The sequence below is a fragment of the Martes martes genome, assembly GCF_963455335.1.
Source record: "Martes martes genome assembly, chromosome: 9".
Classification (NCBI taxonomy): domain Eukaryota; kingdom Metazoa; phylum Chordata; class Mammalia; order Carnivora; family Mustelidae; genus Martes; species Martes martes.
In genome coordinates this window covers 89939625-89960023 of record NC_137896.1, presented here as the reverse complement: position 1 = coordinate 89960023, position 20399 = coordinate 89939625, and the positions used below count along the sequence as shown (strand labels likewise).

General features: G+C 55.5%; 2 protein-coding genes across 7 annotated transcripts; one reads left to right on the top strand and one right to left on the bottom strand.

Moving 5' to 3' along the window:
- Positions 1 to 1099: 1099 nt before the first annotated feature.
- Positions 1100 to 16472, top strand: RTKN (rhotekin). Of its 6 annotated transcripts, none has more exons than XM_080812641.1 (13): positions 2697 to 2940; positions 3299 to 3715; positions 9957 to 10156; positions 11853 to 11914; positions 12044 to 12097; positions 12196 to 12313; positions 12518 to 12727; positions 13429 to 13523; positions 13626 to 13732; positions 13969 to 14097; positions 14736 to 14904; positions 15065 to 15169; positions 15755 to 16472. In XM_080812641.1, exons 2-13 carry the CDS (start codon positions 3644 to 3646, stop codon positions 16087 to 16089), a joined length of 1656 nt encoding a protein of 551 aa, XP_080668767.1. In that variant the 5' UTR covers positions 2697 to 2940; positions 3299 to 3643; the 3' UTR covers positions 16090 to 16472. The 6 variants fall into 6 exon arrangements, with proteins under 6 accessions (XP_080668766.1, XP_080668769.1, XP_080668768.1 ...); XM_080812644.1 differs by having other exon boundaries at positions 2788 to 2940; positions 16021 to 16472; XM_080812640.1 differs by lacking the exons at positions 2697 to 2940; positions 3299 to 3715 and adding an exon at positions 1100 to 1548.
- WDR54 (WD repeat domain 54) lies at positions 16466 to 20293 on the bottom strand. The gene is made up of 10 exons (XM_080812646.1): positions 20230 to 20293; positions 19624 to 19901; positions 19400 to 19462; positions 18907 to 18973; positions 18761 to 18814; positions 18304 to 18431; positions 17328 to 17428; positions 17091 to 17253; positions 16830 to 16904; positions 16466 to 16752 (listed from the first exon to the last, which is right to left on the bottom strand). The coding sequence occupies exons 2-10, from the start codon at positions 19843 to 19845 to the stop codon at positions 16621 to 16623; spliced, it is 1005 nt and encodes a 334-aa protein (XP_080668772.1). The 5' UTR covers positions 19846 to 19901; positions 20230 to 20293; the 3' UTR covers positions 16466 to 16620.
- Positions 20294 to 20399: the final 106 nt, after the last annotated feature.

The window sequence follows — 20399 nt, the reverse complement described above, 5'->3', positions numbered from 1 at the left end:
AGACCCGGAATTTTTGGCAATGATGCTGTGCTGTGGAGGGTGAAGCCAACATGGAGCCAAGTAGAACTAGAGGAAGGGAAAAGACCCGATCCTAGTGACACGGAATGCCTGGGTCAAGCCACCTCTAGCCTGACCTTGGGACATTTTAGTTCCTTAAGACAATTAATTTCCCCTTTGTGGAAGTAATTTAAGTCAGGTTGTGTAGAACACTGAGCAATTTGCCATAGCAGAGCAATTTTAACACCTCTAAAGCTAAAGGTGAGTATTTCTCTGGCTCCAGCCCATCTGCTAGGAAGGAGTTTCACTACTGTCTCTCAAGTTCTCTCCAGGAAGTTCTGGAGTCCCCAGAAGACTCCCCAGTGTGGCCAGCAAGCTAATACTCCGCCATTTCCTTCTCTCTTACTAGGCTTTGTGGAGGTGAGGAGAGCCCCCTTTTCTTCACAAACTGAGTGGTAATCTTGGCCATCCAGCAGCGGCTGAAAAATAGTCAATACTGAGGTCAATGATCAACTCACCCTCTTAAGGCACTTAAAGTCTGGGTCCAGGGAGCTGAGGTCACCTGTGCCCCTATCCAAAGACACAAGGCGCTGCACCTGCGTCTTTATCTTCATAGGTCCACTTACGGGGCACTTGTTTAAGCCCGCACTATGCTGGGCATTTTACACCTATTCTCGTATGTAATCCTCATAGCAACCTGAAGGAAGGAGATAATCACTATATTCCCCGTTGAACCGGTGAGAAAAACTGAAGCTCAGAAAGTTCAGTGATTGGGTCGAGGCTCCAAGGTAAGTAAGTGACAGAACGGGATTACAAGACGTGCTTAAGCACTGCCCCACTAATTGTGTGGATGTGTACGCAGCCGTGCATGGGGAACTTAAAGCGGGAGGGGGTCGAAGAAGGGACATTTGGGATTGCAGGAAGTTGAGATGATCATTTCGGAAGCTGCTTAGGGGCGCAACTGGGCGCGGTCCCAGGGCCCTGCCAGAACCGCACTGTGCCACGCGGCTATTCCTGCGGCCAAGGGATTTTCCGCGCGCAGGGAGTGCGGCTTGCCAGGTGGGGGCGGCTGCTGGGCGGGGCTTCCCTGGGCCCGCCCCTTGCCCAGGTGAGGCGCCGGAACCTGGGGCGCGACCGGATGGTGCGCCCCCGCAGGGCTCAAGAGGTGTAGGGTGCCTGGTTGTCGGGTTGTCGGGCCAGGCCTGCTTGGCGCCCCAGGACTGGCCGGGCCGGCCGGGCCTCTGGCGGGGGTGGAGAAGGAGAGTGCCGCGCCCTGCCCGGCCCAGGTGTCGTCTCCGGGGGCGGAGTTTGGAAACCGGGCTGCGGGAGCTTCCCGGCCGGACCGGCGAGCGGGCGTCGAGGGACAGCGGCGGACTAGACCAGGCACAGCCAGGCGGCTCTGGGAACGCACCGAGTAGGTAAACGCGCGGGGTCATCAGCATGTTCTCGCGAAACCACCGGAGCCGGGTCACCGTGGCCAGGGGTTCCGCCCTGGAGATGGAGTTTAAACGCGGCCGCTTCCGACTCAGCCTCTTCAGCGACCCGCCAGAGGTGAGACCCACGTCCATGCCTTCCTTCCCCTTCCCCGGCTCCCGCAGCCCTGCCTGCCTGGGCTCCTCGTCCCTGCCAGCGTGCGCGCCGAGGGGCGGAGATGCCGCGGTGCAGGTACAAACCCGTTGTTGTTGACTTCCCAAGTGAGGCGCGGACCATCTGAAAGTTCCTCAGACCCCTCTCAGAAAGCTCAGACACTCTGACCCCTTGGGATGACTTGCCTCTGCCTGGAAAAACTCCGGGTTGGTTTCAGTGTAAGGGTCCGCAGGCTCGATTCCCAAAATATGCCTGGACCCGGCCTCTCCCGGGCATCCCCCCCCCCCCCGCCGCCCCACCCCGCCCCGGCAAAGGGCGGTGGGCAGGTAGGCGGGCCCTAGACCTCTCGGACTCGGCGGCGGCGGCTCCCGCTTCTTCCCCGGCCTCCAGCCCCATCTCACAACCTGTCCCGGCCGCCTGGGACAGCCTTCATCATCAACTGGGCTCCTAGGCCACGTCTGACCACTTCGTTGAAGCCCTCCCCAGCTGCTCCTCTGTGCCCCTGAAGGGCTGGGGGAGAGAGAGAGAGAGAGAGAGAATGTGTGTGTGTGTGTGTGTGTGTGTGTGTGTGTGTGTGTGTAGGGGGGTATCCCTTTTAACGATTTGGGTTATTTACTACACCAAAACTTTGTAGTCCCGTCTAGTCTGACAGGTCCTCCCCCGGCCCACCGCTCTACCCCTTGACCGGGTCCGAGCCCTACCTGTTACTCCTGGTAGAGACTCGGGAGTTGCTGAAAGTTCTGGGACTGAGAGGGCGAGTAGCGACAGCAAAGAGGCTGTCCCTGAGGTCAGCTCTCCTACCCTGCTGGGCCTGGAAAGGGTTAAGTGAGGGGGCCTCCCTCCCGCCCCCTCTCCCTCCCGGCCAGGATTCCAGGCCTGGCTTCTGCCCTTTCCCCCCTAGCCTGCCCAGAACAAAGGCCCTTTCACATCCATGCCCCGTGTCCCAGCCCTATTCTGACTCAGAACCTAGAGGACCTGGGGAAAGGGGCTCAGTCGGGTCTCTTACCAGCAACCCTGTGCGGGGCCAGCGTGGGGGAGGGAGAGGCGAGGCCCGGGGACCAGGAGGAGGGGCCTGTGGGCTGGGGCCGCCCCCGGGACAAAGCGGGCCTACCGGGCCAGGGCCGAGGAGCCGGGGCGGAGTCGCAGGGCCCTCCGGCCTCCGAGGGGAGTGTGACTCCGTGGGCCCGGGTTGGAGGGTGGGGGGGGGGGGAGGTGGCAGAGCTGCAGCTGGCTGGGAATCGGGGCTGGTTTCCTGTCTGGAAGGGAAGGGGCCCGCAGAGGGGAGCTGGGGCAGCAGCAGACAGGCACACCCCAGCCTTTCTCCCTCCCACACCTCCCTTCTGCTGGAAAAGCGAGGTAATTGTGAGCCCAGGGTGGGGCGGGCTGGATCAAGGCCCCAAGTTGGAAGAGGTGGCTCTGGGGGTTGGGCCGCATTTACCCCTTTGTCCCGCTCCCTGGGCTCACTCTCCCCACAAGTCCTCAGCTCCATCCTCTTCTTTCTGAGAGTGAGAACCCCCCTCTGAAAGCTGCGACCTCCTGCCAAACCCCACAACTCTGTAAAACCTGCATGAGGCGGCCCCGCCCTGCCCCCTTCCAGCTGTGCCTGCCCCTCACGCCCTCCCGGCACACAGATTCTCTGTCCACCCGGCCAGGGATGTGGGCGGGGGCTGGGGAGGGGCCAGAGTCGGAATGAAAGGGCCTTTTTCTTCCACAGCTGGGAGAACAGCTGCCACCAAAGCAAGACTGGACACTCTGTGCCTAGAGCCCCCTCTGCAGCTGGCCTCCCTTCCTGGGACCCTGCTCATTCTCACCTCGCTTTCCTTCCCTCCCATGCCTGGCTCCCACCAGGGCCCTGGAACAGTGGTAGGCAAGGAAGGTTTGTCCCAGCAGCCCGAGGGGTGTGACAGGAGCGCAGAGGGACAGGGGCAGCCTCTGCCCTCTGCCCACTCTTTCAAGACCAGGGGAGCAGCGGGAGGAGGAATTGTGGAGCAGCGCGGAGCCTGCCCAGCACCCCCCCTCTGGAGGGGTCCACAGGGGAAGGGGCACTGGGGGCACAGAGATGCAGGACAGATTGCACATCCTGGAGGACCTGAATATGCTCTACATTCGGCAGATGGCGCTCAGCTTGGAGGTAACGCCCCCGCCCCCAGGACTCCTCTGCGTGCAACCCAGCCTGGGTTTGTGCCCTGCGGGTCTCTGCAGGGGCTGAGAAGGGAGGGGGGCACTGCTCCAAGTGGGGAGAGGGACAGGTGGTTATGTGTGCCTTGCTTGTTAAGTGCCAACCAGCATTATGTTGGCAAAATGGCCTTCACACCTATTTCTGAAAGCTCTGGGGGTGGGGGTGGATGTATGTTTTGGGCCCCAGGGGTCCTTTTAGGTGTGGGAAGAAGAGAAGACTTCAGGGTAAGAGAGGTTTGCAGGAAGGATGTGGCCTTGCTGGAGAAGGGAAGGCGACTCTGACAGGATGTAACGATCTGATGGCCTTGGAGGTGGCAGGGAGCTGTTTATTCATTTATTTATTCTTAAACACTTTTATTGAACACCGCCTATATGTCGAGCTCCTTGTTGACCATGGGACACCTCAGTGAACCATTCAACTGGGAGAACACAATAAACATGTAAACACAGAAATCATCCCCCCAGTGACATGATGATAAAAACAGGGGTGTAACACCCATCAGGTGGGGAAGGCAGCATTCAGCGTGGAGGTCAGAGCAGGCCTCTGTGATGAGATCATGAGCTGAGACCAGAAAGATATGAAGATATGCGGAGACTAGAGGAATGGCTTTCCAGCTGGAGGGCATAGCAAGGGCAGAGGCTCTTGGATGAGGTTGTGCTCCAGTTCCAGTGTGGCTGGAACATAGGAGTTGGGGCTGAGATCATGGACAGACCCCAGATTAAGGCCTTACACAAGGCCTTTTACTCTAGGTGCGGCGATGTTGGCTCACCCAAGGGTTTTAAGCAGGGGAACGACTCATCTAATTTTTTTTTAAGATTTTTATATATTTATTTGATAGAGATCAGAAATAGGCAGAGAGACAGGCAGAGAGAGAGGAAGGGAAGCAGGCTCCATGCTGAGCAGAGAGCCCCGATGCAAGGGCTCGATCCCAGGACCCTGAGATCATGACCTGAGCTGAAGGCAGAGGCTTTAACCCACTGAGCCACCCAGGTGCTCCTCATCTAATGTTTTAAAATAAGGGCTTCTGTGGTGAATAGGCTAGGCAGGCATGGAGGGAGGGAGAGAGGAGAGTTGACAAGAGAGGTAGCAGAAGACCACCAGATAGGAAGTTGTTATGGCTTTAGGGGAGTGAACCTGGTGGTGTGGTTAGAAATGCTCATGGTAGAGACAGAGAAGGGGGTGGATTTCAGATGACGGTGGTAGATCTGATGGGGCTTGTTGGTGGATGGGCCTTGAGAACTGAACATGGATTTGCCTCATGGCAAAGAGGGAGCTCTGGAATGATTCCCAGGTGTGCCCAAGCTGGGTGGTGTGGCCATTTACTGAGATAGGGGAGGTAAAGGAGGCTGTGGAAGTGACCGCCTGGATAAGGCAAGAGTTTGCTGCTGAGGAAGGTCAGAGGAGGGACTGTAAAGAGTCCTGATCAGGAGTGGAAATTTATTGCCAATGTCGCCCCTCTGCCCTGGCGCCCACGCCCTGGACCATAGCAGACACTGCTGGTCAGTCACGGCACTCTTGACCAACAAGCCCAGACGTGGACTCGCGATTTTTCTCTGCATGTCCCTGGCACAAAGTGTGCAGGTTGTTTCCCTTACAAGGGCACCAGCCAGAGGAGGAGTCCCAGCCTGGTTTAGGGCTATATCAGGAGGGGACACCTTTATCTAACTTGTTTGCCTAGAGAGGGTTACCTTTTTCTAATTAATATGCAGAAAGGTGCTCAGCGAGCCCGTTGGGACTCTGCTACTACCTATTGTCCTGTAGTAGCACATGGGGTGAAACCTATTCCTCTGCGCTGTCCGCATTACTAGTTACATGTGGCTACTTGAATGTATAATTTAGTTAATTAAAGTGAAATAAACAATTTCTTGGTTGCTCTAGCCATTTCAAGATGGCTGTGGAACATTTCCATCGCTGCTGGAGATGTTATTGAACAGAGCTGGTCTAGGTATTTAAATGTTTAAATTCAGCATCTTCTCTACTCCCCTGCGCACCCCCCCACCCCCCGCAATGTAATTTTTCTTCATGGGAGGCCTGTCTGAGTTCTGGAACAGAGGATGGGGCTTAGATTTCACTTTGGTCACCTCTCCTACCTAGTGGAGAAACTCACTCCATCAAACTCAGCAGTACCCCCTCCGCCCCAGTCCCCACTCAAGAAAGAGAGATCCATTGATATTTCAGAGATTGGCCAGAGAGGTAATCATGGCAGAGTAAATCCAAGAACTTTCTGGAGGAAGCAACTTAAACTGCAAGTAAAGGGAAGATGGGAGTGAGAGAAAGGTCGTTCTTAAATATGTGCTGGTCCAAAGTAGTGATTAGACTTTCTCACTTAATTCTCAAACAGTACTATGAAGGAGGTGGGGCACTCCCCAGTTTACAGTCTCCAGAGGCTAAGTTCTCACAGCTAGTCAAATTTCCCAAGCCAGGATTTGGATTTAGCCCCAGTGGAGATTCTGAAGGGAACAGAGGTGATGAGAAGCAGAGCAGTAAGTCAGGGACTGAAAAGAACAGGAGGGAGGGACAGGAAAAGACATCCGCAAGGGCCTAATGTGTGCTGGGCTTCTGCCCATGACTCATCCTCCTTCAGCCCCTTGGGCCTTGACCCAAGTCCTGCTGACATCCAACTCTGGGCTCTTTCCCAGGAGAGTAGTGAAAACACTGCCTACATCAGGAGAAAGGGGTGTGTGAGTGGGGAGGGGGGATGAGAAACTATCCCTGGGGTGGCAAGATGGGGACAAAGCATAGGGATCTATAAACAGTGCCAGGATTCCTGAGATGCTCTGCCCAAAGGGTGGGAGCCAGAATTTCTGGGGCCCTGTCCTCCCTGAAGCTGTGGGAGAGTGGGTCTGGGGCCAGAGTGGGGTGGGAGGTGGTAGCAGAGGTGTTGGGCTCATCCAGGCTGAGCCCAGACACTTTTCCACTGCTCCAGTTTTTCCAATTTACATACTCTCCTCCCTCCCCTGTGCTCCTGGGCAAGGGGTCACCTTGGAGGGCCACCGCAAAGCAGGAGGAGCCTCTGGGCCTCCTGCAGCTCTAGCGGCACCAAGGCCAAAGCCCTATCCAGGGCAACGGGGGAGCTCCGGGAGCGGGAGCGATGTTGCGCGCGACTGCGACTGCGTCTCAGGGTTCTGCTGCCCGGAGCCTAGCCCCACCAGGCGCAGGGAGGAACCACCTGCGCCCGGGAGCCCCTCAACCCGCTCTCGCGGCAGTTGGGAGCTGATGTCACCAGCGCCCTGAGCGCCACGGCAGGCAGGCGGGCGGGGGCACTTGCAACTCCCCAGACCCAGCGCGCCGCCAGCATTGGTGCCTCAAGCGCAATGGACAGGGCTAGGGAAGGATCCGTGAGTGCTGGGGCCCGGGTAAAGAGACTAGCCGGGAGAGGGCTTGAGCACGCTTCTCTGTCCCCTCCCTCCCCCCCTTCTCTCATCGTTTCCTGGTGTTTGTGCCTGAAGCTGGAAGCAGAACGGGATGGGGGTTGGCAAGCAGGACAGCTTAGCAGAGGTGGGACCCTAGTGCAGACAGACATAGAGGGGCTGGGAGAGTGGGGCAGCAGGAGCTGTGTAGTCTGGGAGGGCTTCCTGGTGGAGGGGGCATTGGGACCTGGTTGGCCTACTTCTGAAGGGTCAGGAAGAGAAACTGTGGGAGAGGGGTGATGAAAGTCAGGCCCAGCCCAGTGGTGGCTCAGGAAATAAATTGTGAAGGAAGAGTGTGCGGAGAGGCTGGACAAGGCTTTTGAAAGCAGGAATTTAGGGTGTTCAGGTCTTGGAGACTTGAATGCTGGAGACACAGGGGACAGAATCAAGAGCACAGTGTGAGAGCTGATGTGAGGGTGAAGACAGGTTTTGGGTGATCACATTCACCCTCCTCTTCCTACCTGGTGCCTTCCCTGGGCTTCCTCTCAAACTAAGCTCACACTGTCATGCAGTTAGGCTTCCCCCTCCTTTCTGAAGCCTTCCCCATCACCTCAGCCAGAAGCAAACAGGGGCTGTCTCCCACGAGTGTGTTTATGCCATGACAAGGCACTTAGGGGGCAGCCATTAGCATCTGCATCTCTCACTGCCCAGCTGGACTTTAAATGTGGGCCCTTGGACAGCATGGGGATGCTCCGGGGTTTGTTGGGTGAACGCTACTTCTGCCAAAGTAACATTTAAAGAAAGCATCCTCACCATTCCTCCACACTATGCGCTGGGCACTGTGCTAAATGCTTTACATTTCTGGCTTACTGAATCCTCACAGTCCTAGCGTGTGTGACTACTTCCAACCTCATTTTATAGATGGAGAAACCAAGTCTTAGGGAGGTGGAGTAAATTTTAAATTTCTTCCCAGCTTCTCAAGACTGGCAGAACTGACTCAGACCCAGATTTGTTTTATGTCAAACTGGTGCTCTCGCCCTTCGCACTCTGCCAAGACCTCCAGGGCTGAGTGAATGTTCCTGAGAATCCTGGTGTCTGTCTCAGTGCCTAACCACCCCCCATCCTTATTCACAGCCTGTTTTGCCCCTCACTCCTGATCTCCTGCCCTCCTGCCTCCCCATCCCCAGTCCTTGCCTCTCTCCTCAACTTCCCAAGCTGAGAGGGCCAGCAGGTGGCAGAGCCCCTAATCTGGAGTGGGTACAGGGTTCTGTGAAGTATGGGTGAATGCTATAGGGGGTATGCTCCTGCACAGATCCCTTGCCAACTAGATGTTCCCCATCACTTGAGTCTTCGGGGTAACCCAGGAGGGTCTTTACTATCTTGTCCATTTTCTTTAGTTGGTGGTTCTTGGCCCCGGCTACACCTCAGAAACATTTGGGGAATTTTCAAAAAAAGACACCCACTAAATTCTTAGAGATTCTTATTCTGCAAGTCTGAAGTAGAGCCTGGTAGTGTGTGTGTGTGCACGTGCACGCGCACACGCGCATGCCGATGTTTAACTGAAAGGATTTAATTTTTTTAAAAGGTAACACAAGGGGTGCCTGAGTGGCTGAACTGGTTAACTGTCTGGCTCAGGTCATGATCTCAGGGTAATGAGATTGAGCCCCACATCGGGCTCCCGACTGGGTGTGAGCCTGCTGATTCTCTCTCCATCTCCAAAAAAAAAAAAAAAAAAGGTAACACAATTTCCAATAGCACAGAAGTAAAGAAGGATATATTTTAAAGTAGTATAAATCTGTTTTCCATTCCTGGCACCCAGGCCTACAGTGTCTCTTTTATGCATATATATATATGAAGTGAGAAGAGAGTATCACAGCATGCTACCACTTGTACAACATATAAGTACACACACACACACACACACACACACACACACACATAGGGGGGGTTGAGAGAGAAAGAGAACCTGTGCAAGTACAAGCAGGAAGAAGGACAGAGGGAGAATCCCAAAGCAGACTCCTCCTCGATGAGCACAGAGCCTGACCCAGGGTTCAATCTCAGAACACTGAGATCATGACCTGAGCCAGAATCAAGAGTCAGATGCTTTTAACCGACTGAGCCCCCTGGCACCCCCTCACTTCATACATTTTGAAGATTATTTTATATCTGCATATGTATGTCTACCTAATCTTTGATGTCTGCAGTATTCTATATTCCACAGGAATGCTGTGACTTATTTAACCAATGCCTGAGTGAAGGTTTTTTTTTTTTTTTTTTTTGAGATTTTATTTATTTGACAGAGAGAAACACAGCGAGATAGGGAACACAAGCAGGGGCAGTGGGAGAGGGAGAAGCAGGCTTCCTGCTGAGCAGGGAGCCCGAAGTGGGGCTCGATCCAGGACTCTGGGATCATGACCTGAACTGAAGGCAGAAGCTTCAGGGACTGAGCCAGCCAGGTGCCCCTGAGTGAAGGACTTTTGATCTTGGTGTTTTAAAACAATGTTGCAATGAATGTGGCTTTGCTTACATGTGTAACTATATTTGTAGGATAAACTCCTAGATATTGAATAGCTGGATCAGAGGATATGTGAATTTCTAGTTTTCATAGATTTTTCCAAATTGTGCTCAAAACAAGCCAGTGGAATTTATGCTCCTACCATCAAATGCATAAGGACATCTGTATTTTTACAAAGCTTCTCTGGTTATTATTGGGCAGGTGAGGCTGAGTTACCTGAAACATGTTTCTTAGTTTCTTCTGGAGCACATCCTGCTTAAGTCTGGAGCATGCTTCAGCCTATCCCCAACTGACATTTCTGTCTCATCCTTTCCCCCACTCTGTCTAGGACACAGAGTTGCAGAGAAAGCTAGATCATGAGATCCGGATGAGGGAAGGGGCCTGCAAGCTGCTGGCAGCCTGCTCCCAGAGAGAGCAGGCTCTGGAGGCCACCAAGAGCCTGCTGGTGTGCAACAGCCGCATCCTGAGCTACATGGGTGAGCTGCAGCGGCGGAAGGAGGCGCAGGTGCTGAGGAAGACTGGCCGGCGGTGAGCACAGGGTTGTGGCCCAGGGTGTGTGTGTTCGGGGTGTGGGTCACCCTGAGGATGACGTCCCCATGAAGCCTTGTCAGAGCCTGGGAGACCCCTTGGTGTTTTCTCACCACAATGTGCTGCCCAAAGGTGCACTGGTGAGTAGCTCAGGCTGGGCTCAGGAAAGCCATGTGTCTGGTGAAAGGCTGGCAGGTTGAGGGCTGAGAATGTAAACTCGCCCCTTGGCTAAGCACTGCCAGTGGTCTGAGGGGGCGGGCTGGGTGGCTTCTGGAAATCTAACTTCCCCGAAGTCAGTTCACTGGGTGGCCAGCTGACCACAGACTGACAAGAGTGTACCTGAGGTTCACCAGCACGAGCACTGCTTGAGAAAGGGAATAATAAAACAGTGTTTAAGGGAATGCCTCCCTGTTCACATAAATTAGATGGTGTATTTTAAAAGGGGTCGGCTTCTGGATGTGAAACGCCAGCTGCACCGACAGTTCGTGCTGCCAGTCTGACAAAGCTGCAGCCAGATGGCTGAGGTAATGCTCGGCTACAACTAAATGTTGGAGAAAATACCTGGCAAGTTTATCATTCTGAGAACTGGCCACTTGGGTAAACTGATCATTTGGAAAACTGGCTGCTGGCAAAATAAGCCTGCTTGTTTTGAGTGGGGAGGAAGTGCCAGCCGCTCACTGGGGTGACATCCATCCCAGCTCTGCCGTGAAGGCTGCCACAAGAAGGGGTCACCAGGAGCTCTCCAGAGCCCGTCCATGAAGCCCCCAGGGGAAGGAAGATAACCAGCTCTGTGGCTTCTCCACAAAGCTAACGGGCAAGCAGACGGGGTGAGGGGGGCAGGTCCTAATGTGAATTTGAGGTCTCCTGAGAGGCAGCCCTCAACAGGCTCTGCCCTGCCCAAGTCCCACCCGGCCTAGGCAGTGTGGGGTGAGGTACACCCCAGATCGCTGACAACTAAACGCTTTGCCCTCACTCAGTGGCACATCGTTTAGCTTAAGGCCTTACTAAGTTGCTAATGACATTAGTGACCTTCTGAATTGGGTGGCTAAACTGGCTTTCCACCTGAGGAGAGACACACGCTCGGAGAGCACTGCTGATGAGTGGGGTGGAGGGAGAAAGGCTAGGTGTCTGGGCCACTGCACTGGAGGCTGAGGAACTTGGGGTACTGGGAGGAGAGGGAAGAGAGAGGTTTGTGGCAAATGGAACACAGATGTTCTTTACTTGTGTTCTTGATTTTCCAACCACCCCAGTACTGTCCTATATCGAAGAAGTGATAAGATGGTAAAGCACAGCCTCCCCTATTGTTAAAAACAAAGCCTGAGAACTCCTCCAGGTCTGGGGTTTAGTGGAGATGAGCCCTTGAAAAGGAGTCTCTCTGCAGGCACCTGTTCCCTCAAGCCTCACTTGTGCCTGGCAGGGGTCTGGGGGAGATGGTCAGAGAGGGTTCTTGGAGGAAGAGGAGCCTGGAGCTTGTACTGCCTGTGAGCTAATGTGCCTCTGGTGTCCCCAGGCCCAGTGAACCCCTGGGTTCAAGTGACAGCTCAAACAGTCCCTCAGCCCTGCCCTGTCAGTCTGGTTGGGGACCCAGGGGCTAGGCCCTGGGCTGGAGGTGTCCTAGAGCCCTTGAGAACCAGGACAGGATTGGGGGGAGAGTAATGTCTAGAGGCCAGCCCAGGATGCTGTGATTTGCCCACAGGCCTTCTGATAGTGGGCCACCTGCTGAGCGTTCCCCTTGCCGAGGGCGTGTCTGCATCTCCGGTAAGAAACACAGCTCTTCCCCACCACCGCACCCCCCAACCCTGGCCCCCCCAGCTGCTGGCGTTCCTTGCCCAACTACATGATCTCCTGCCCTGTCTCAACATCCCTTCCTGCTCCTCTGCCCCTCAGACCTCCGGATTCCACTCATGTGGAAGGACACAGAATATTTCAAGAACAAAGGCGGTGAGTTCCATGCATGCTGGGACAAACTGAGGGGAGTGACCTGAGGTTGGAGGCTCTCGTGGGGCACTGTGCTTACTAGTTTGGGCCTTTGTCCCCAGACCTGCACCGCTGGGCTGTGTTCCTGCTGCTGCAGCTAGGGGAACACATTCAGGACACAGAGATGATCCTGGTGGACAGGACCCTCACAGATATCTCCTTTCAGAACAATGTGCTCTTGTGAGTGCCTTGTCCCTGGGGGCTCCCTCCTGTCTCCACTCTCCTCCAGTCCTTGGATGGAGCTGCAGGGGAGGAAGGAAGATGGGCGTCACCTGGACAGCTGTCCTGTACTCGCACCACATCATCCTCCATCCTGCCCACCCCCTCATGCCTCCCTGAACTTCCCCAGAACTAGCCTTCTCTCTTCCGCCCACCCTCCTATAGCACTGAGGCAGGGCCAGATTTTGAACTGCGACTGGAGCTGTATGGAGCCTGCTTGGAAGAGGAGGGGGCCCTGGCTGGAGCTCCCAAGAGGCTTGCCACCAAACTCAGCAGCTCCCTAGGCCGCTCCTCTGGGAGGCGTGTCCGGGCATCACTGGAGAGTGCGTCGGGTTCGGGGAGCAGTCCTATTCTGCTCCCTACCCCGGCTGTGGGGTAAGGCCCTCCATGCCCCCGCTGCCCTCAGCTGCATATATCCTGGCCTCAGGTGGCCTCTGAGCTGTGTCGAGCATGCAAACCTATTCTGTGCCACTGCCACAGCGTGCAGACCTACATGAAGGAGTGGCAGCCGCTTGGCTGGGAGGCACCCTGACCTGTGCCCTGGAGCCAGGCCCAAGTCAGCCAAGAGGACCAGTAGGAATATGGGTAGAGCTAAGTTTGGGGGGCTTGAATTTTTTGCAGCAGCAAATGCATATTATGTGGATAGGACAGAGTGCCCTGGTTGGAGCGAAGTAGCCTGGGTCCTGCGGGGTTGCCTGCTGGTGCCTGGAAGCACCCAGAGACGCTGGGTCTCTGAGCAGCAGTTGGAGAAGCTCTAGGGCAGTGACTTTGCTGCCTTTGGAGACAGACAGGAGGTCAAATTCCAGCTCTACCACCTACTAGCTGTAAATTATGGGCAAATTTCTAAACTTCTCTAAGCCTCAGGCTCTCTCATCTATTCACGAAACAATGCCACCAATCTCCCAAGGCTGTCGTGGGAATACAGTGGGATAACATACGTAAAGCACAGGAAGCACAGGACGTGGCACTTAGCAGCAGCTCGGGAAATGTCCTTACCCCTGTGGGGGAGGCCAGATAGTTTTCCTGCAGTCTAGGATGCCCGGCGCCGGGCTGAGGCCCACTTCTCTGTTGCGCAGTGGTCCTCGTTACCACCTCTTGGCTCACACCACGCTCACCTTGTCGGCAGTGCAGGATGGGTTCCGCACACACGACCTCACCCTCGCTAGCCATGGTGAGTCTGTTGTGGAGGGAGGGGACGCTGGACAGTGAGAAGAGGGGCTGTGGGATGGTCCCTTTTGTTCACCACCCTTACCCTAAACTTCCTATCCCCCAGAGGAGAACCCCGCCTGGCTTCCCCTCTATGGTAGCGTGTGTTGCCGCCTGGTGGCTCAGCCTCTCTGCATGACTCAGCCTACCGCCAGTGGTACCCTCAGGGTGCAGGTGAGGGGCCCTGAGGCGGAGAAGGGACCCTGGAGAAGGCAAAGGACAGTTGGATCATCTAGGCACCAAAGGACTATTGGAAAGTCAAGATCTGGGTGGAGGAAGGAGGGTTATGGCAAGAAGACAGGAGGATCAGACACGAGGGTGGGCAGAAAGGAACAGACTCTCAGTGGGAGAATGGGAAGAAGGGTGTTGGGGGTGTGATTCCCCCAGGAAACCTTGAGTCATTTGTGCAGCAAGCTGGGGAGCTGCAGGACTGGGCGCGAGTGCATGGAGTCCTGAAAGGCACAAGCCTCTTCTGTTACCGGCAACCCGAAGACGCAGACACTGGGGAAGAGCCGTTGTTTACTATTGCCATCAACAAGGTGATGGGTCCCTTGGTGGTAAAGCTACCAGGTGCCAGGGCCCAGGAGCGTCTCCTTCAGGTCCCAGGAGGGTGGGTGCAGAGAGATAGAAGTCAGGCCTGCTGTTCCTAACAGCACCGCACCCAGCTTCAGGGCCAGGAATGTTCTCACCAGTGTCACTGGAAAAGGCTCTTCTACTCACTAGCGTTAGCCCCTGTCAAGTCCCAGAGGGTCCCACGGCCAGTTTAGGATTTTCATCCTCTTTCTGCCTTTTCTCTCAAATTCCATTCTGCATCTTCTCCCTTTCCTGGCTTTGTCTCCCAACCCAAGTCCAATGACCCCTCTTAATTTCCAAGCCCTTTTGCTAGCTTTCCTGACGACTTTTATGAAAGTACTGAGGTATATTAGGCCTCAGCGTTCCTGCTCGTCTCTGTGCCTCCCTCAATCCCATCTCTGTCTGCTCCTCTTTCCTGACTGAGGACGCTCTGTCTCATCCCCAGTGCTTTCCTGCTTTTCCTTCCACTCTGCTCAATAGGAGATGAGAGACCCAACCAGCTCTTCCTTCTAAGGCAGGGATGAGCAAGCCTGCCTGGTATCTGTGACCGCTGACTTCTGTGACCAAGGTGAAGGTGGAAGCAGACCCCTTCCTTCTCCTGCAGGAGACTCGAGTCCGGGCAGGGGAGCCGGACCAGGCTGCAGGCCGGCCCTTGACCCTGAGCATCAGTAACCGGTATGGGGAGGACGAGGTGACACACACCCTTCAGACAGAGAGCCGAGGAGCCCTACATAGCTGGATGGAGGCTTTGTGGCAGCTTTTCTTTGACATGAGTAAGAGGAGGGGGCTGGTTTGAACCTTTGGGAGGGATGGGGTTTATTTTTATCAAAGGGCTCTATTTCCAGAAAGTGTGGAAGGGGATGTAGCGGGGGAGGGGACGGCCTGGCCATCTCAGTCTTCCTCCTCCCACCCTAGTCATTGCTCTCCCTTCAGGCCAGTGGAAGCAGTGCTGTGATGAAATCATGAAGATTGAAACCCCTGCTCCCCGGAAACCACCCCAAGTACTGGCCAAGCAGGGGTCCTTGTACCATGAGATGGGTGAGTGAAAGTATACTCCGGGAACCTGACAGCAAGTGGGGTTGGGGGCTTCAAGGCAGCCCAGATAATGGGAACAGAGAAAGCAACAGGCTGAGGCAGAGCTCTGGGGACCCAAGGCCCTCTCGGTCCTGTTGTATTTGTTTCTCTTCTCCAGCTCTTCTTAGAGCCATCTCCACCAAAGTTCCAAACCAACCCCCAAAGAGCCGGATTCATTTCATGGATTTCTTTCCTAATTTCTTCTTCTCTGTTTCCCTTTCTGCATGCGGATTCCTGTCTCTTCCTCTGACCCTTCACTTGCTTGGCACTGCTTTCATTTTCCTCCTCTTTTCTTGATTTTTTTTTCACCCACTTCTGCCCACCCCCTCATCTCCATCCCCCCTGCACCCTGTATCCCATAGTCTTATCAGAGCCCATGGCTCCAGGGGGCCCTGGTGAGGGGCTTCTTCTGCAGGATAACACAATCTCAGCTGAGATCCGGGCTTTGCTTTCCTCCTATTACAGTGACAGGTGATGGTCAGGGCTGGGTAGGCCTGGGGCCCAAGTTCTGACTGGCCCCCTCCCCTCAACCCCTTCCTGGTGTCACAGCTATTGAGCCGCTGGATGACATCGCAGCGGTGACAGACATCCTGGCCCAGCGGGAGGGCACAAGGCTGGAGACACCCCCACCCTGGCTAGCAATGTTTACAGAACAGCCTGCCCTGCCTAACCCCTGCTCACCTGCCTCAGTGGCCCCAGCCCCAGCTCGGACCCACCCCATGCCCTGGGGGCGACCCCGAACATTCTCCCTGGATGCTGTCCCCCCAGACCACTCCCCTGGGGCTTCCCGCTCCGTTGCCCCTCTCCCCCAGCAGCGATCCCCACGGTCCAGAGGCCTCTTCAGCAAAGGCCCACCCCGCACTTGGCTCCAGTCGCCAGTCTGAGAGAGAAAGGTGCTGGCCGCAGGATCTGGCCAGAGGAAGAGACAACCTACGAGCAGCTGGGCTCCGGGTGCGGTGCTGTCGGCAGCAGGTTGGCCAGCTTGGCCTCCCCTTCCTCTGCTGGACTGGGGGTAGGCTGGGGAGCGGGAGCAGAAGCCCCTCCTCAGCTATGCTTGCCAAGGTGTTGAGGGGCTCCTTCCTGGGACTGCCTCGGACCCCCCAAACCCTTCCTGGGAGAAAACTGGAACCAATCCTGCCCTACCTCCCTGCACTAACCAGCTTTGAGGATGGCACTGAAGAGCCTTGGGAGGGAGTGCACCTCCCTGTGACTCTCACATCAACCATTAAAGTTATTTAACGGCAGCCCTCACCTGGTTCTTGAGGACAGGTTGCCTCTCTGCTTGGTCTGGAACTGCCCCCTCCCCTCATCCCTGGAGCTTAGTTGACCGGCCTGTGATACTGAGTAATCAGACAAGGGCTGGGTGGAAGGGTACTTTATAAATACCACAAGGAGAAAGGAGGGCTGCTCTTCTCTCACACGCTGCTGAATCTCAGGATCTCAGCAAGGTCATAGCCAGTCACAGCAAAGGAGCTGCCTGAGGGGTCACAGAATCGGGCACCGCACACCTGGGTGTCAGGCACACACTCACCATGACAGTGTTCCACCTGGGGGAGAAGAGGGCTGCTCAGGGCCTGCTGCCTCATCCGCGGACCCCCCTTTCCACTCCTCCCACAACACGCACCTCAGTGCAGCCATTCTCTGGGCTTCTGCTCAGCTTCCAGATATGTACAAAGGTGTCCTCGGCTGCAGAGAGAAGCTATAAAACCAAAGGTGGGAGGATAAGTGGGCATTAGCAGGTGCTGATGGGACGAGTATAGGCTGGAGTGCCTGGCCCAGGCACCCAGGGAGAGGGCTCCACTGAGAACCAGACAAGCCTGTGGAGTTCCTCTCAATGTCCCAGCACCAGGGGCACAGGTACGTAGGGGTGGAGGAGGAGACTGACCTTGCCCACCTCGGGAGCCAGGTCCAGGGCACAGATGGCCCGGGCGTGGGCGCTGATCTGGACGTGCAGAGTTCCTGTACCGGCCTCATATAGACGCACTTGCCCATCCCCATAGCCTGCTGCTACTGTCCCGTGCCACAGCTGCACGGAAGGGCATGGGACCCTGCAAGGGTGATAAACCACTTTAATTTCCTCTGACCCCTCAGGAAGGCATCCACCCCCTTCCGCTTCACCTACCCAAATCCTGGAATTTGGGTCACTAATTTGAATTTGGGCCCTGACCGCCAGACACACAGCAAGCCTGAGTTATCTGCCGTCACCACGTCAGCCATGCAGTCCTGAGGAGAAAAGCAGGATCAGTCCTTCCCTTCCTCCCCTGCTGGGTCCTATACACAGGGCAGGAGGGGAAGGGAGGCAGCATTTGCATCTTTGCCTCTCCAGGGAAAGGGCAAAATGTGGAGCCCTTATCGGCTGGATGTGGGGTTCCCTCGGGATGCATAAACTGCCTCCCTTACATTCCTTAGAATCTCACTCCCCAGACCTGACAAACCATGTGTGAGGAGCGGGGTATATAACTGCCCTCACTGGATGGATGAGGAAGCTGAGGCCACAGTGTTATGATCTGGAGGTCCTGCAGTAAGCCAGTCACAGTCATGACTACAGTCCAGGCCCCAGGACAGTCCCCAACCCCAGGCAACCAACATAGACCCTGGGCCCAGCCCTGGGTCAGGTGCAATGGAGGATATGAATGAGAACACACATACCCTGTTCTCAAGAGGTTTGTGATCCAATTAGGGAGACAAGAGTTGTCTGAGGCTAGTACCAATTCAGGGCTCAGCCAAGGGAGATCAGTGGGAGCAGGAATAGAGGGATGGCTTCCTGAAGAGAGTGGCACTGGAGGTGGGCAGGACTTGGCAAGTCCAGAAAAGGAAGCTGCACACGTCAGAGTTGGAAAGTATCTTAGACACCATCTGTCCCAACTCCTCAGTTCACACCAGTATTGAAAAGTGTTCGTGAGCTATTAAATGCCACGTAAATGGAAAATCAGATTTTATCACTGGACTTGAGGTTGCTGAAGCCTGGGAAAGGGCAGCAATTTGCCCAAAGTGATCCAGCTGCTTAGCAGTGAAGTCAATTCTTAACCCACGTCTGCTGCCTGCCGAAGTGGGAAGGCTCCCAGGCTCACTGGAATAAATAGGGGGAATCCACTCACCTGTCCCTGGGCAGGCTCGGTCGCAATGTCTGTGACTGATGTCTGGTGCCCAGTCAGCTCTTCACTTAGTACAACGTTGGGACCCTTGACTGGGATGTCAAACACCAATACCTGGCCCGACCACGTTCCTGCAGAACCAGTGCCCCACTGATGGCTTCCTGATCCTCCCGAGTCTCCAACCACCACACATAGCACGCTCTCCACCCCAGAAACCTCTGCAGCAAACCCACCACTCACTGCTCCAACAGCTCTGTTCCGCCGTTGACTACCATTACTCTATCCTATCCTGCCCTTCTGAAGCCTGCCATGGCTTTCTGCAGTCTCTATAAGAGCCCCCTTCACTCCCACCCTTCCCTCTAACCCTCAAAAATTCCCTCAAACCTTTAGCATCATCCTAACTAAAGCCCACACCCCTATGCCACAGCACCCCCCGATGCCCTGCCTTTGGCCCCCTCACCCACACAGATGAAGCGGCCACTGGAAGCAATTCCTCGGGCAAACACAGCCTGTACTGAGTATGAAAGGGGAAAACTATTAGAAATAGCACCTCCGCCAGCCCCACCAAACACTCCCTACCCCCACCCCACTCAGTCCTGCAGGTACCTGGAGACGCATCTCCAGAGTCCAGCGCGTGCCAATAGACCATGACAGAGCCATCTGACTCGTACATCTGGAAGACAAGAGCAAGGATGGGGGCACATCCAGCTGACTTTTGCAGAGCTATGCTGAGTAGTTCACATACAGGATAGCCTTAGAGTCTCACTCCTCTGAGCTGACAAACCATGTGTGAGAAGGAGGTATACAATCCTCGAAACAACTGTGGGAGGCAGGCACTACTTTTATTTCCATCTCAGGATACTGAGGCTCTGAGAAGTTAATTAAATTGCTCGAGGTCATACAGCTAGTAAAGGGGCAGGTATAGGAGATGGCACTTGGGAACTGGAAAAGATAGAAGGAATGAAGATGAGAAATAAGGAAGAATAGGCTAAACATGTAAAAGGTTTGTAAGTGTTTAGAGGTAAGTGGGAAGGTGTTTATGGGTCTGGGGGAAGAGTTGAAAAGACTCTAGTGGGGGAGAATAGGAAGCTCTTCTTACCTGTATTCCTCTATGTGAGGTGAGTACCAGCAACACTCGGAAGGGGAGGACACACCAATGGACCTATAGGGAAATGGCCCAGAGTAGGAAGAAATGGTCAGACTGGAGGACAGGAGGTCTCCAGAGTGGAAAATCGGAGGGTTAGGGAAGGCCTATTCCTGAGGCTTGGAAAGAAAGGACAGAGATGAGGATTCAGCAACACCACTCTCAATTCAATGCCTCACCTGGGTGATAAGTGGAGGGCTCACTCCGGCTCCCTCCTTAGCGTGGAGCTGGCGCTGGGCCAAGGGCACACCCTCAGGAGCGGCGCTGAGAAGCTGGGCGCTGGGTCCATGGACAACCCCAAAATGTGTGAGGTTGCGGGAGGGCACCTGCAGCACACTGAGGTTATTGCACAGGGGTGCAGCCGAACCTCGAAGGGGAATCGGGCGCTCCCGGCGGAACATCCTAGCGGAGAAAGGCCCCAATCACGGGCGCGTAGGAAACACGACAGTGGTGATTCCTGCGGGAGGAATGGGGGGTGCTGTCGTGAGGCACTGAAGGAGACCACTGAGGTCAGAATGTGATGGGGAACCCGAGGACTGCAACAGGGGAGTCCGGCGTGGGGAGGTCTTGTGGAGCAGGAAAGGGGAGCCCCAGAGCTGAGTCAGTGGGGCGATGGGGGAATCCCTGAGGAGGAACGGTGGTGGCACAGGACCTGGTGGCCCCAAGCGCCCGAGCGAAGGCAGATGAGGCAGGGTAGTCCCCAGACCCTTCTTCTCCCTTCAGCTGGCTCCCCGAACCCCCCGGCCCAGGCCAGAAGTCACACCCGCAGCCCCAGGGTCGCTTGCCTGACTCGGGGAATCGCTCGGTCCCTCCGAACCCGCCGCCACCATAGAGATGACGCACGTACGCACGGCCATTGGGCGGAGCCGAGCAACCCTAACGTCCGGAGCGCGGCCCGGTTGCCAGGGCAACCGTGGGCGGGGCGAGCCTCTCTCCTCCAGGTCGGGCGCAATGT